The following is a 15,598-nucleotide window of genomic DNA, read 5'->3' as shown; positions in this document are numbered from 1 at the left end:
TCTTGTTCTAAAATCATCAAAAGTTTCTTCCTCCTTCTGTTTGATCCTGCTTATCTCAGTGTAGTTTGCTCTGCGTTTATATTTTTGAATTGTTCTTGCTGCCCCCTCTGCCCCTGCATTAGGATTTGCCACTTGTATCATTGGATACAGTTCAGATGTATTTGGCGGACTATCTTTCCCTACTGAAGGACAAAATGGGGGAGGGAGAGAAGGCGCGATGGAAGCAGTGGCCCCCTGCACCAAGCTCTCCCCTAATGTTCTAGACCATGCAAACTTTTCTCCTTTTGATCTAGTGATAGGTCTGTCACTATCGCTGTCCTCATATTCAGGGGGCGATGGCAAAGCTGGGTATAAACTTCTACTCTGCCCTCCCGGTTTTACCCCCTCAGCGTTTTTTGTAGAAGCACCATCTAGTTCTCCACCCCCACCTGCTGCTTGTTGCTGCGTTATCTGCCTCCTTGACCCAGTTTCATTATCCTCGTTGCTGTAGTACATCACATTCCTTTCTTTATTCTGTTCTGCACTCCTTTTTTTAGATTTATTCTGTCCTTTTTCTCTTTTTAGCGCTAATTCTAACCAAAAATCCACATCGTCATACCCCTGTTCGCGCATTTTCTTTGGATTTGACTTTGTTTTTTGTTTGATGTTATCCTGCAGTAAAGTTAGTTTTTGTGAGTTAAGACGGCCGTCAAAGTTATAGTTTGTTATCCAATTATCCAAATGTTTTATTTTACCAGGATCCTGGGTTTCGACATATTTCCAGTCATTTGATGTTAAACTGTCTGTCGGCTTATTTTTACTCATCCCTTTCCCCATTTTTATGAAAATTTGGCCCAGTTTGTTGACGCATAGGGAGTCTTAAAACTGGGGTTCTGTTCAGTAGGCCAGCAATTGAAATAACCTGTTGAGGTAACCCACGCTTCAACTCTTTCGAGTGGGGGTTCTTACCTCTGCATCCTCAAGAGGTTTGCTGGTTACAGTCCTACTGTTTTATATGAGGTAAAATACCAAGTGGTATTTCTACCTCCAATCACTCGCACAGTCACACACTTTTTTTTTCTCTTTTTTATTTTGTCGCGGAATTTAAGCGCCTGTTCTCGCAGGACTCCGCCGTCCTTTTTTGCAACGGGTATTCGTCGGGCCCCATCTCCCTGAACAGGAAGGCACCAGGCTCCGTCCACCTAACCACGGAATTTTGCGCGAGGACTCCGCCGTCCTCCACGGATTTCGTGCTCTATTTGTTACCTGTTAGAGTCTAGAATTGACAGGGTTTTCTGTGCGCGCAATGACCCTCAGTCACTCGCCACTTTTAAACAAGAATCACTCACCCCCGTTGTCTTTCCCTGGAGCACCGTCAACCGTGAGATCCCAGCAGGCAGGTCGAGCTCCAGCCCTTGAACAGGATCTGATAAGTTTCCACTAGGAAACTTGCCGTGCGCACGGACTGTACTGGGGTCGACCAGACCTGCCGGAATCCTTCTGGTGTATTGGCGACCGGCAATCGAAGGACCAAGTAAATGTCAGGTTTGACACCTATTAAAGACAAGTTGAACAACACAGAAAAGACAAGAGAGTTAGATTCTTTTGTACTCGCGAGGAGAACGGACAGAGATGTGTTTACAGTTACAAATCTCCAACCGCTCTGAAACACATTTGTCCGCTCCTCTCTTTTTATTACTTTCAGAGTCCCTATCACAGAAAGCACTGCAACTCTAAGGGGTGGGGACAAAGCATTTTAGTTGCAGTGCTAATGACAATCACTAACTAAACACATGTTATCTTGCATTAGAACACAGAGTAAAAACAGAACAGGTCGTATATCTTCAAGGCGACGATTCGTCAGCTATCTAACCGTTCAAAGGAAGAAGTCCTGGTGAGCAATGAACCCCGTGAGCACGGTTATCACTGCTTCTCTTCAGGGAGGCCCTCTTGTGAAGACGAAGATAAAGTAGATCAAAACATACAGAAACAGTCTTTATAGTTGAGGGAAAAGAAAACAATCAAGGAACATCAATATAGTAAACACTATTGTTATATAGGAAACAACAAATATATGATAATATATACATTTCACCTAACAATAACCAATTATTATATCGATAAATGTCGCTACACAAAATGCTCCTTCTCAATCTCTGTAAAAAATTATCTTTCCCTTTTTAAAAGATTTCTGAGAAAGATGCAGAATTTAAACGCAATTAAAATGTTTGAGTTAATGGAAGAATTTCAGTTAGGAGTCCCCTCTGATTAAGTTATTTTATTTTATTATTATTTTTATTTTTTATTATTATTATTTTATCTAATTTTATTTTATTTTTCTTTTTTTTCATTATTTTAATACTTTGTTTTAGCCTTGCATCTAATTGGTTTTGTTAACAGCAGGAGTTGTGATATTAGGTTTTTTTGTAATGTCTGTTATTGACGTGTCGTTTGAGATTATTGTTATTTTTGTATATTCAATAAAAAAAAAAAGACAACAGCCACCTGCCATTTTAGGCTAGTTTAAGCTAACCTGAATATTTCCAGCCCTCCTGTTGATGCACTGACTTTACTCACCTACTGTCTTTCAACCACTTTGAAAAGCTTTTCTTCATCCCTCCATCATCTTTATCCCTCCATCATCTTCATCCCTCCATCATCTTTATTCTGTTCTGGAGTTTGTTTTCTGCCGCCCATCTTTAGCTCCTTGTTGTCGAGGGCATTACTACCATTCAAATTTAAAATAAAAAATAAAAAACACGCTTCAGCGTTTTCTCAAAGGGCTGCCTGCCCAAACTACCTGTATATGTATGGGGAGAGGCGGTGGGGTCAAAGGGCGGGGGGCGCAGAATCAATGCTGTTCCTCTATTACTGATCATTTCATGCATCCAGCTGTTAAATACAGAAAATGCCGACTAGAAAAATTTCCCACATGGTTTTTGCGCCCCCTCTAGTGCAGCGCCCCTCTGCTTACAGTGCATACCCACTTTTATCGCCACTGGTTTTATGACACGTCTCCAACCTTTCTCACAGGTTTAAAGCTCAGTTTTCCAAATGTTGACAGTGGAGGAGCTTTAACCTCCTCTTCATTACTGCTACCAGGATCTTTCTGTGGTGGTGGATCCAGAGTGTTGTTGATGAATGAAGACGAAACCAAACATCTGATCTTGTCCAGCAGCAAATAAGACACTCTGGAGGAAAAGTTTCTGCTCTATAGACGACCAAACATACAATTTATCACAATAATGATTAGAAAACTTTCAACATTTCTCTGTAATCAAGTTTCTTTATTGAAGAAGTCCAAAGAGACAGAACTACAGACATTTTTCTGATCTAAATCTAAAAATATGAGAAGAAAACAGCATCAGTTCTGATTTGATGTTTCAGGTTTTTTGGATCACAATATAGAAAACAGAAGCAAGTTCAGATCACTTTGATCTCAACTGATTTAACAACAAATAAAACATCAAAATACATGGATAAAAAAATGAAAGGAAAACCATTAGAGTCCAGAGAAGTTTAGATTTTCATGAAATATTTCTGTCATAAGAATGAAATAAATGATCAGCAGTGATTTCCTTTATGGCTCCTGTAACACAAAGAACTAAACCGGAAAAATAAAGAAGATCAGAACAGCAGAGCAGAGACATCAGAACCATGAACCCTGATCAACAATCTGAGAGGAAAGAGGAAATCTATCTGGGTTTACAGAACTCTGCTGAGGATCCAGTATTATAAATCCGAACTCCAGCCAGTAGCGGTTCAGTGAATCTGGTCTGGACTCTGTGGAGGAGAGTCATGGTTTCAGAGACGCTGTAGAAGGACAGAATACCTGCTCTGTGATCCAGGTACACTCCGACTCTGGAGGAAACTGGACCTGAGATGGCGGTTGAAATCTTGTTGTGAAAAAATATACATTTGCTTTGGTAAGAATCTAATGCCCAAGATTTATCATTATGTCCAAAAGCACATTCTTTACCCCATCCTGCTCTGCTGATACTCTTGTATGCAACTGCTACAGAAACTAACCCACTACACTCCACCTCCCAGTAACAAGGTCCAGTCAGACTCTCTCTACTCAGAACCTGCCGCCATCCAGTGAATCTGTCTGGGTGACTAGAATAAGACTGATTTCTATTCATCCATGTCACCTTCCTGTTCCCCTCTGATAGTCTCAGCCATGTGTTTGCTGTGTTTGGATCCAGAGTGATTTCACATGAATATCCTAAGAATCCAGTTCTGCTCTTTGGTTCTGGTTCTGACAGTAGAACATCCACCTCAGTGACCATCAGTGAGATGTTTGTCCATGAGTCTCTCAGGACGTCCTGTAGTTTGTCTCTGAGCTCTGACACAGCTGCTGTCACGTCCTCAAAGTGTCTCAGAGGACGGATGTTGATGCTGGATGAGTGTGTAGACTCACTGAGTGCTGGCAGTGAGGGGTAGTTGAGGAGAAACTGGTTGTGATCCTCTGTGTGTGAGAGCTGCTCCAGCTCAGCGTCTTTCCTCTTCAGCTCAGTGATCTCCTGCTCCAGCTTCTCCTGAACATCTTTGACTCGACTCACTTCAGTTTCCTGCTGGGATCTGATCTGCTGCTTCACCTCAGAGCTTCTTTTCTGGAGGAGACGGATCAGCTGGGTGAAGATCTTCTCACTGTCCTCCACTGTTTTATCAGCAGAGCGATTGATGGCCTCCACCTCCTGTTGAAGCAGCTTCACATCTTTCTCCTGGTCCTGGATTCTCTGCTGGATGTTTCCTCGTCTCTCCTCCAGCTCTCTCTGCCTCTCAGTCCTTTCTGCTGCAGCTGACACTGTTTCATGGCCTTTATGTTCATCCACAGAGCAGAGATAACAGATACACTTCTGATCAGTGCGGCAGAAGACCTCCAACAACTTATCATGCTTAGAGCAGATGTTCTCCTGGAGGTTCTTGGACGGCTCCACCAGCTTGTGTTTCTTTAAAGGAGCCACATCACGATGAGGCTGAACGTGTTTCTCACAGAAAGAGGCCAGACAGACTAAACAGGACTTGATGGCTTTCAGTTTTCTTCCAGTGCAGGAATCACAGGCCACATCTTCAGGTCCAGCATAACAGTGGTCAGCAGGAGCAGCTTGGAGTCCAGTCTTCTTCAGCTGCTCCACTAAAGCTGCTAGCAGGGTGTTTTTCTTCAAAACAGGCCTTGGTATGAAGGTCTCTCTGCACTCAGGGCAGCTGTGGATTCTTTTCTGATCCTCTTCATCCCAGTGACCTTTAATACAGTTCATACAGTAGCTGTGTCCACAGGGAGTAGTCACTGGATCCGTCAGTAGATCCAGACAGATTGAACAGGAGAAAGTCTCTCGGTCGAACTGACTCTGCTCCATTTCTGCTCTCAGTCACAGTGACTGTCTGCGTTTCACTTCCTCGAAACAGAAACTGTTTGAACTGATTTATGTCTCATGTTTCAGTGCAGAGAGGCTGCAGCCAATCAGGTTCACCCAAAGCAGATCTTGGTTACGCCCAGCCTCACAGTTCAGATCATAAAAATAATCCTGCCAATGTTACACCTAAAGTTTTATAAGACCATGAGGTTCATCTTAGGTAAAAAGACGATAATTAATACTAATGGGCCCAACTGTTCTTAAGAAATATACTTAATAAAGTAAACATGATTGTAAACTAATATTATCAAGGAACATGATTAAATGTTACCATTTGTCTGTATAATAGCACATGGACTCCTGGATTTCCAGATTTCTTTAGATTATGTCTCTCACTGTGGACATGAACCTAAGGTGAAAATTTCAAACCCCTCCATGATTTCTAAGTGGGAGAACTTGCAAAGTCACAGGGTGTTCAAATACTTATTTTCCTCTCTGTATTCTGGAAAATTATAGCTTAAGTATGACCGTTCTTGCAGCTAAGTTTAACTGGACTGTGCAATATTTTTAAATGCAATTTTAAAATGGTGTTTTTTATTCTTTTGTGTTCTGCACATGTTCTATCAAGATTTGAGATGAATAAACGAAAACATGGCCTATTATTTATATTTAACATTTAACTGCAACATTGTTAAGAAAAGATTCAAAATGACTTGAAATGAAAAGTTTCAGACTTTTGGACTTCAAGGTTTTCCCCAGAAAACTTGCTAAGAGCTTGGGCGCTTAGCAAGTTTTTATATCAAACATCCTGGTATAAGACACTGTATAACTATTATATAGAGTTAAACCCCTTTGAGTTTTTTGATCTATAAATCAGTCTGCAGCCAGGTTGTTCTAGAGGTTAAATAGATATTATTAGGGCTTCATTAGTAAAATGGCAGCAATTTTGCTTATTTCATAACTTCATAACCTTTGACCTTCTCTCCTCTGGTCTGTTTAACAGCTACAGTCTCAGATCAGCTCAGCCCTCCAGGACTGTCAGCAGCAGAAACAGAAACTTTATACCTGTTGGGGAAAATATAGATTATATTTGCTTTGCATTTCCCCGCATGATGGCAATGATACAGTAGGATCCAGTTAGATTCTTGATTAATATGGTTGTTGCTATGTTGTTGTACGGAGTTTATGTTCAATGTGCCATTTTTTTAAATTTGAGCCCCTGCCCCTCCAGAGGTCTCTGCACGGCCCTGAATGCAGGTGAGTCTATAGATGAGAGAAAATGCCCCAAACGTTGGATATTAGCTATTAACTAGCGATATTAAAGCCATTTTGTTCACGGTAACATCATCAGCTCTCACTGAGATAAACCGAGTCCCGTTTTCATTAAAAAAATTAATCGCGCAATTTATATTTAGCGGGCAAAGAACAAATAAAATCATTTCTCCCTATTCTGGTCACAACCAGAGGAAATGAAGCTGTAGCTTCCTCCATCACGGCATTTAACAAACTAAGCCTTCAGAAATAATAATAATTTTTAAAAAAGCAGCAGGTTGAGGCGGTGTGAGCTTCACACGATGTGCTAAAAATAAACCTGACGGCTGCGGACGCCGCAAAGCTGCGGGAGTTGCGCCGGGCGAAGAGAGGCGATCTGCGGCGGCTGCCGCTCGTAAATTATTGAATTATCCCGACTGTAAATCATTTAAATAGTTAAACAGATAGTCTGACATGCGCAGTAAAGTGGCTGCTGACGCAACGTGACTTCGTACGTGACGACATAAGGCTGCTGTGCGGGCGGGTTTGATGCCTATGACGTGTGGACTGACGTCATAGGTCAGGGTCTTTATTTGCTCGTTCTTTTTCCCTGAACGTCACTTCGCAGTTGTTCCTCGCAGAGCCTGTTGTTCTCACACAAAACCTTAATCTCACCTTCACACCTTACCAACAATCATGTCCAGTAAACAGAGTTCACCAACCGCAGAGACCCAGACCATTTCGGAGAGATCGGATTTCAAGGAACCAGCCGACGGTACAACTTGTGAGCAGAAGAAGACTCAAGGGTTGATGGGAAAAATCAGGACATTTTTCAGAAATGTCACTGGAAAACGTTCCTCAAAGGTGGCTCCACTGATAGTCCAGGAACAACAGGAAACGTCTCTGAATGAAAAGATGGAGATCCAGGCGGAAGATGTTGACGACCTTTCAGACACTACAGGATGTGTAGCTGAGGCTCAGCCGGCCAAAGACCAGAACAAAACTACGACCACGGCAGCTGTTGTTCTTCTAGATGACCAGGGAACCACAGATATTCACAGGGAGGAGCCTGAGGTGGATCTAATCTCATCCGCTGAGCCCATCCATCCTCTCCATGATGCAGACGTGGAGAACTCTGTACCAGAGAGTCAGTCAACTGAAGATCCACAGGAACAAGAAGGGCGGTCAGAGATGGATGAAGTATCACCCACTGAAGCCTTGTCTGATCCAGAGATTTTGTTGACTGAAAATCTGATAGAAAACAACTCAGAACCGGAGTCCAGCTCTGATGATGGCTCTGACGATTCCTCATCTGCCTTCACTCCTTCTGTGATGGAGTGGGACAGTCGGACGTTGCCTTCTTCAGTGCTGGACGATGACGGCAATGAGGAGTTAACAGGTTCCCACGTTTGCTCTGAAGAGGAAAGGAAGGAAATGGTCTCACATCTCCCTGGATTCACAGATTCCTATCCAGCTCAACATTTTATCTGTGAGGGAATGATTCCTGGTGAGCTGGACCTGTATGAACCAGAAACGGAGACCATCAGCCAGTCAGAGGAAGACCAGGAGTCTGAAGAGGTGGAGAGGAGAAAAACAGCCCTGCGGAGCCTGGTCAGAGACGTGATCACCATGATTATTGATAAGTCTGGACAGAGGGACTACCCTCCAGAGGAACACAAGGCCATCTGCGATAGACTCTTTGATAAACTCTGGGCTGAATCCCAACACACAGACCAAAACATGAGCCCAGACACGATTAGACGCCAGGGGAAGCTGATCTATAAGGACCTGCTGAAGGGCTGCAGCAAGCCAGAGATGATCCTCCTCCTCCTGCAGGCAGGGACGCCGATACTGGAGAGAAACGTCCTGACTACCATGAAAAACCGACTGCAGCCTCGGTGGAAGATGATCAGCGCCATTAAAAAGGCTTTCAGGGAAGCGGTAGAGAACCTCCGAGAGAACCAACACAGGCTTTACATGTGGCTGTAAATGAATTACAGCCACATGTAAAGCCAGAAACGGAAGAAAAATCAGTATAGTTGCTTTTTATTTTATTTCCCATTGATTTTTCTCCTCTTTCAACTCCACCGGTGTCCATTATGATGCGTTTATATGGCAGCCTGGAGCCCCACTTTTGATTGACAGCGCATTCGAGCAGTAATGTTTTGAAATGGATTTTCCTGAGCCAATAATATCCAGAGAGCGATTTGAGCTCATGTTGACATGCCTGGGTTCTTTCTGGAATATTTCTGACGGCTCAACTCGGAGTCAGGCTCTGTGCCCCTCATGCCTACCGGTGTTTACAGGACGGTTTCTCCCCAACGGAGAGCCATGGAGAGTAGTTAGCTCATTTTGACACGTTATCAGAACGTGTCAAAGCTGGACCTGTTTCTTCAACAGAACTTCAACACGACGCCCTGGACGGGATAATTATGGCCGTATCAGGAGGGGGGAGGAGGTCTGACTCTACACCAACCGCCTCTCCGTCCGTCCTCCGCTCTGACGGTGGCAGCAACCTGCTAAACTTTCCCGTGTTCTCAAATCCTAAACTTGACAGATATTTATATAATTATTAGTAATTTTCAGTAATGTTTGTTATTCATTTTTAATTGTCATTTTATACATGTTTAGTAATTAAGTCATTTTATATCTGTTCATGTTTAGTAGTTTAAAAAGTCTCAAATAGGAAGAACTGATCAGACTGAAATCTGATTTTCTAAAAATGATTTTGTGCAAAAATTGCAATAACCAGGTTTTGTTTAGGCCACAGACATATTCTAACCTGTTTAAGAGACACCAACATGTTTGTTGTAGTTTCTGGCAGCCTTTCTAGGAGTAAATGATTTCTGTCCCTCTAGTACTCACACCGCCCTCTGACAAGATGGCACCCTGGGCAAAGAGCCACTCCAAACATAATAGAAACTGCTTGCAATAGATGGAAAAAAATACTCTTCTGTGCAACATTAAAGGCTGAAAAATACCTTAATTTTAGTCAAAGTCCAGACCCATATGGACTTTAGTACCAATGGTGATAAAAATGGTTTGTGTTGCAGGAGCTCAACTGATGTCTTTCAAAAGACGTGCAGCTGTTAGTGGATTGTTTTATGACGGAGGATTACCACTGTGTTAAATAAAAACAGTAAAATTTATTTATTTATTTATTATCTTTATTCATTTCATTCAATACAAATAAAAAAAATTTTTAATACAAGGAAAAAAAAATAAAATAATTTTAAAAAAATGAAATGAAAGGTAGCAGAAAGAAGAAAATAATCTTATAATATCTGCCCCTTTTTCTCAACTATGGATCAAAACAACAAAAAACAAACAAGAAAAAAAAAAAACTAAAAATTTTTTTTTGATTTGTCTTATGTGACAAAAAAAAGAAAACAAAGGAAGACCAAAAAAACAAGGTCAATCATCAATCTCAACTGAACAATACTATACTTTGACTTTATACTATTTCATACTTCTTCAAAAAAACAATCTTTAACATTCTTTTAAACATGTGTAATGATTTAGCATTTTTAACATCGTTTTGCAGGTCGTTCCACAGTTTGACTCCTTGTATCGAAGTACATCGTTCTTTCAAACAAGTTCTGAATTTAGGTTTCTTAAAAATCTGTGTCCCCTTAAGGTTATAACCACTCTCTCTCTTTTCAAAATTTTTTTGGATGTTTAAGGGTAATGTTTTTAGGTGTGCCTTATACATAACCAACAAAATATTATAATCAACTAAATCATTGAATTTCAAAAACCTCAAATTACAAAATAATGTATTCGTTGGATATTTAACATGTTTTCGAGCAATAACTCTTATTGCCCTTTTTTGCAAAACAAAAACAGATTTTATACTCGTATAACATGCCTTTCCCCATACCTCAACACAATAAACCAAGTGTGGAACAATTAGTGCATTATACAACATAAATAGTGCATGATCATTCAGAAAATCCCGTACTTTATAAAGCACGGGATATAAAATTAGGAAAATAAAGTCATAATACAATATTAAGCTAATTACGAGTAAATTTATAAAATGTGTTTATTCTCATATTATTTGGACTTTATTTTCATAATATTATGTCTTTATTGTCTTGTTTTCTATATTTTCCTTAGCCTGTTCCTACTTTGTCATAATCTTTAGCTCTGAGGTGCTGAATAAAAAATTCACACTTGAGTTTTCATGTTTTTATTTGTGAAATCTTTTTAAAAACCATCACTTTTTGATTCTCTTTTCCACAAAATCCCAGTAAAACCTTCCTCACATAATGACTGGCGAGTTTTAAATCCTCTTGCCTGTAAACCTGCTGACAGGTTTCACTCCGCTGGACCTCGTGATAACCCTGCACATTCACCGAACCCTTTAGTGATAAATAAAATAATTTTTTTTCCAAATTCAAGACATAGGTATGAACTCACAGCAAGTTACTGTCATGTTGAGTCTATATTTCTAGCCCACATGCAGAACACGACACAGTAGAGCAATATATAGTGCAAGTGAATTTATTACAACAGCAATATTTGAATGCACTGAAGGTAACGGGTCTATCCAGGGGGGGAAAGGCTCACGGAGTGGTCGGCACACTATAAAGAACACAGCAAGGAGACGGTGAGTTCACAGGGTGTAGGAGACGGGAGTGATGACAGTAAATTGGAATAATCTTAATAGTTGAACAGGAGTTTGTAGATTTGGAGGGATAACTGCAGTGCTCGGAGTCCTTGTTTCCTTGTGGTCCAGGAGGAACAGCGCTTAGCCACAGAGATCCAGAAGGCTGCGAGGGAGTGTTGTCGGAGGGCGGACAGGTAGGTTCAGGCAGAACAGAGACAGAGGAGCGGCACGACTGCCAGCCGGAGGAGGTGAGTCTGGAAACTCGGGCAACCAGTGGGTATGTTCCACAGCGTCACGAGGGAGGTCTAGTATAGGAAGCCAGGGGGAATCGTCACGAGGAGAATCCGGGACGTCTCAGGGAAAACACCTGAAGGCAGGAGACAACAAGGAGAATCACTAAGTGATCAGACACCGAGGAGAAAACAGAGACTAGCTCAAGGGGGCTCAGAGGTACCGTTACTGGCAGTCAGCTCCTCTTGTACACCTTGCCTGATGAGCAGATTGATCTCAGGTGTGCAGGATGACAACACACCAGAGAGAGGTGAGTCTGGCGCCATCTGGTGGCTAGATGGTGAGACGCAGCAAGCAGACTCCCACCAGGAAAACAAAGAACCACGGAACACAACAGTTACAGTATCACTTTATTTTGGCCCCCAAAAATATTTTAGCCCCATAAAAGAATTTCAGTCCCCAAAATATATTTTTTTTACAATTTTACCAATTTAAAAATAAATTGGATTTTTTTAAGAATGACAAATTTTTTAATAACTTAATTTTTTTATTTTAAATTTAGTTTGTTTTTTGTCATTTTGAATCCACAAAATACTTTTTTGGGGCCAGAATAAAGTTTTGCACAAATGACACACCTGCAAATCAGTGTGACTCCTGCTGTTGTTTTTGGGAGACCAGTTCAGAGAGGCGTGGCTTCACCTGGGCAAGTGCATCTTCAGAGCAAAGTCTGTTCATTTTCTTCTTTTTTTGCTCGACATATTTAGTATGGATTAAAATATTAAGAAAGAAACCACGTGACGTACAACTACGACAGCCGCTGATACTGCGCGCACTAAATTCCCCGCAGCGCTGATTGGCCGAGCAATGTAACATGATCCTCTGCAGCCAGTGATGGCCAAGCGGGGCGTCATCACGACTTTACACAAGTGAGTCTTTACCTCCGCGGCAGAGGCTCCGCCGAACCCCTGAGACCGACTCACCGAACCCCTGGGGTTCGATCGAACCCAGGTTAAGAACCACTGGTCTGGAGTATATGCAAATTGCAGTTATAAAAACTGCAGCAGTAGACTTTGTAAATATTAACATTTCAATCATTCTCAAAACATTTGGCCATGACTGTATATGTATGGGGAGAGGCGGTGGGGTCAAAGGGCGGGGGGCGCAGAATCAATGCTGTTCCTCTATTACTGATCATTTCATGCATCCAGCTGTTAAATACAGAAAATGCCGACTAGAAAAATTTCCCACATGGTTTTTGCGCCCCCTCTAGTGCAGCGCCCCTCTGCTTACAGTGCATACCCACTTTTATCGCCACTGGTTTTATGACACGTCTCCAACCTTTCTCACAGGTTTAAAGCTCAGTTTTCCAAATGTTGACAGTGGAGGAGCTTTAACCTCCTCTTCATTACTGCTACCAGGATCTTTCTGTGGTGGTGGATCCAGAGTGTTGTTGATGAATGAAGACGAAACCAAACATCTGATCTTTTCCAGCAGCAAATAAGACACTCTGGAGGAAAAGTTTCTGCTCAATAGACGACCAAACATACAATTTATCACAATAATGATTAGAAAACTTTCAACATTTCTCTGTAATCAAGTTTCTTTATTGAAGAAGTCCAAAGAGACAGAACTACAGACATTTTTTCTGATCTAAATCTAAAAATATGAGAAGAAAACAGCATCAATGATGATTTGATGTTTCAGGTTTTTTGGATCACAATATAGAAAACAGAAGCAAGTTCAGATCACTTTGATCTCAACTGATTTAATAACAAATAAAACATCGAAATACATGGATAAAAAACTGAAAGGAAAACCATTAGAGTCCAGAGAAGTTTAGATTTTCATGAATTATTTCTGTCATGAGAATGAAATAAATGATCAGCAGTGATTTCCTTTATGGCTCCTGTAACACAAAGAACTAAACCGGAAAAATAAAGAAGATCAGAACAGCAGAGCAGAGACATCAGAACCATGAACCCTGATCAACAATCTGAGAGGAAAGAGGAAATCTATCTGGGTTTACAGAACTCTGCTGAGGATCCAGTGTCATAAATCAAAACTCCAGCCAGTAGCGGTTCAGTGAATCTGGTCTGGACTCTGTGGAGGAGAGTCATGGTTTCAGAGACGCTGTAGAAGGACAGAATACCTGCTCTGTGATCCAGGTACACTCCGACTCTGGAGGAAACTGGACCTGAGATGGAGGTTGGAATGTTGTTGTGCCAAAATTTACTCTTGTTTTGATAAGAATCTAATGCCCAAGATTTATCATTATTTCCAACAATACATTCATTACCCGATCCTGCTCTGCTGATACTATTGTATGCGACTGCTACATAAACTAACCCGCTCCCTTCAACCTCCCAGTAACAAGGTCCAGTCAGACTCTCTCTACTCAGAACCTGAGGATAATCAGTGAATCTGTCTGGGTGACTAGAATAAGACTGATTTCTATTCATCCATGTCACCTTCCTGTTCCCCTCTGATAGTCTCAGCCATGTATTTGCTGTGTTTGGATCCAGAGTGATTTCACATGAATATCTTAAGAATCCAGCTCTGCTCTTTGGTTCTGGTTCTGACAATAGAACATCCACCTCAGTGACCATCAGTGAGATGTTTGTCCATGAGTCTCTCAGGACGTCCTGTAGTTTGTCTCTGAGCTCTGACACAGCTGCTGTCACGTCCTCAAAGTGTCTCAGAGGACGGATGTTGATGCTGGATGAGTGTGTAGACTCACTGAGTGCTGGCAGTGAGGGGTAGTTGAGGAGAAACTGGTTGTGATCCTCTGTGTGTGAGAGCTGCTCCAGCTCAGCGTCTTTCCTCTTCAGCTCAGTGATCTCCTGCTCCAGCTTCTCCTGAACATCTTTGACTCGACTCACTTCAGTTTCCTGCTGGGATCTGATCTGCTGCTTCACCTCAGAGCTTCTTTTCTGGAGGAGACGGATCAGCTGGGTGAAGATCTTCTCACTGTCCTCCACTGTTTTATCAGCAGAGCGATTGATGGCCTCCACCTCCTGTTGAAGCAGCTTCACATCTTTCTCCTGGTCCTGGATTCTCTGCTGGATGTTTCCTCGTCTCTCCTCCAGCTCTCTCTGCCTCTCAGTCCTTTCTGCTGCAGCTGACACTGTTTCATGGCCTTTATGTTCATCCATAGTGCAGAGATAGCAGATACACTTCTGATCTGTGCGGCAGAAGATCTTCATCACCTCATCATGCTTAGAGCAGATGTTCTCCTGGAGGTTCTTGGACGGCTCCACCAGCTTGTGTTTCTTGAATGCAGCTGAATCAAAATGAGGCTGAAGGTGTTTCTCACAGAAAGAGGCCAGACAGAATAAACATGACTTGATGGCTTTCAGTTTTCTCCCAGTGCAGGAATCACAGGCCACATCTTCAGGTCCAGCATAGCAGTGGTCAGCAGGAGCAGCTTGGAGTCCAGTCTTCTTCAGCTGCTCCACTAAAGCTGCTAGCATGGTGTTTTTCTGCAGGTCAGGCTTCTGTGTGAAGGTTTTCCTGCACTGAGGACAGTGGTAGTTTTCCTTTTTCTCACCTTCATCCCAGAAGTTTGTAATGCAGTTCATACAGTAGCTGTGTCCACAGGAAGTCGTCACTGGATCTTTCAGTAGATCCAGACAGATGGAACAGGAGAAAGTTTCTTGATCCAGCTGAACCGCCTGCTGCTCCATTTCTGCTCTCAGTAGCACTGACTGTTAGTTTCATTTCCCGAGAATAGAAACAAGCTCGAGTTGTGATCCACCAATCACATGTCAGGGCAGAGAGGCTGCAGCCAATCAGCCTCCAGCTTCAGCAGCTGCTGGTTCCACCCAGACTCAGTGTGTGTGAGACCAGGAAGAGGAGCGCTCTGAAAGCAATAATATTTTAAGCTGAAACATCTTCACAACAGTTTTCTGTTCAAAATAACTGACTGAGTCTCTTAAACTCAGGTTGCTAACATGTTAGCTCTCTGCAGCTTCAGAGAATAAAATGAAAGAATCATTCTTGCTGAAGAAACTAGATGTGTTTGGTGGTTAAGGGAAAATATGCTTCCTGTTTCCTAACTGCTCTGTAATGACAACAGACTGCAGAGAGTCCAATGTTTGCATCGTGTTCATATCAGTTTGTAATCCGTCTTTTTATAAAGCTGTAAAACTTTAACAAAACAGCATTTAGT

General features: G+C 42.0%; 1 protein-coding gene across 1 annotated transcript; it reads right to left on the bottom strand.

Annotated features, from left to right (window-relative positions):
- Positions 1-3,226: 3,226 nt before the first annotated feature.
- LOC111609548 (E3 ubiquitin/ISG15 ligase TRIM25-like) lies at positions 3,227-15,155 on the bottom strand. The gene is given in 2 exon segments (XM_023338664.1): positions 3,227-5,378; positions 13,446-15,155. Coding segments are annotated over 2 exon segments (3,372 nt in total). The 5' UTR covers positions 15,114-15,155; the 3' UTR covers positions 3,227-3,674.
- Between the last annotated feature and the right edge of the window lie 443 nt (positions 15,156-15,598).

This window comes from Xiphophorus maculatus, chromosome 8 (assembly GCF_002775205.1).
Source record: "Xiphophorus maculatus strain JP 163 A chromosome 8, X_maculatus-5.0-male, whole genome shotgun sequence".
NCBI lineage: Eukaryota > Metazoa > Chordata > Actinopteri > Cyprinodontiformes > Poeciliidae > Xiphophorus > Xiphophorus maculatus.
Note: the sequence above shows the minus strand (reverse complement) of the source record. Positions and strands in the feature narration are given on the sequence as shown.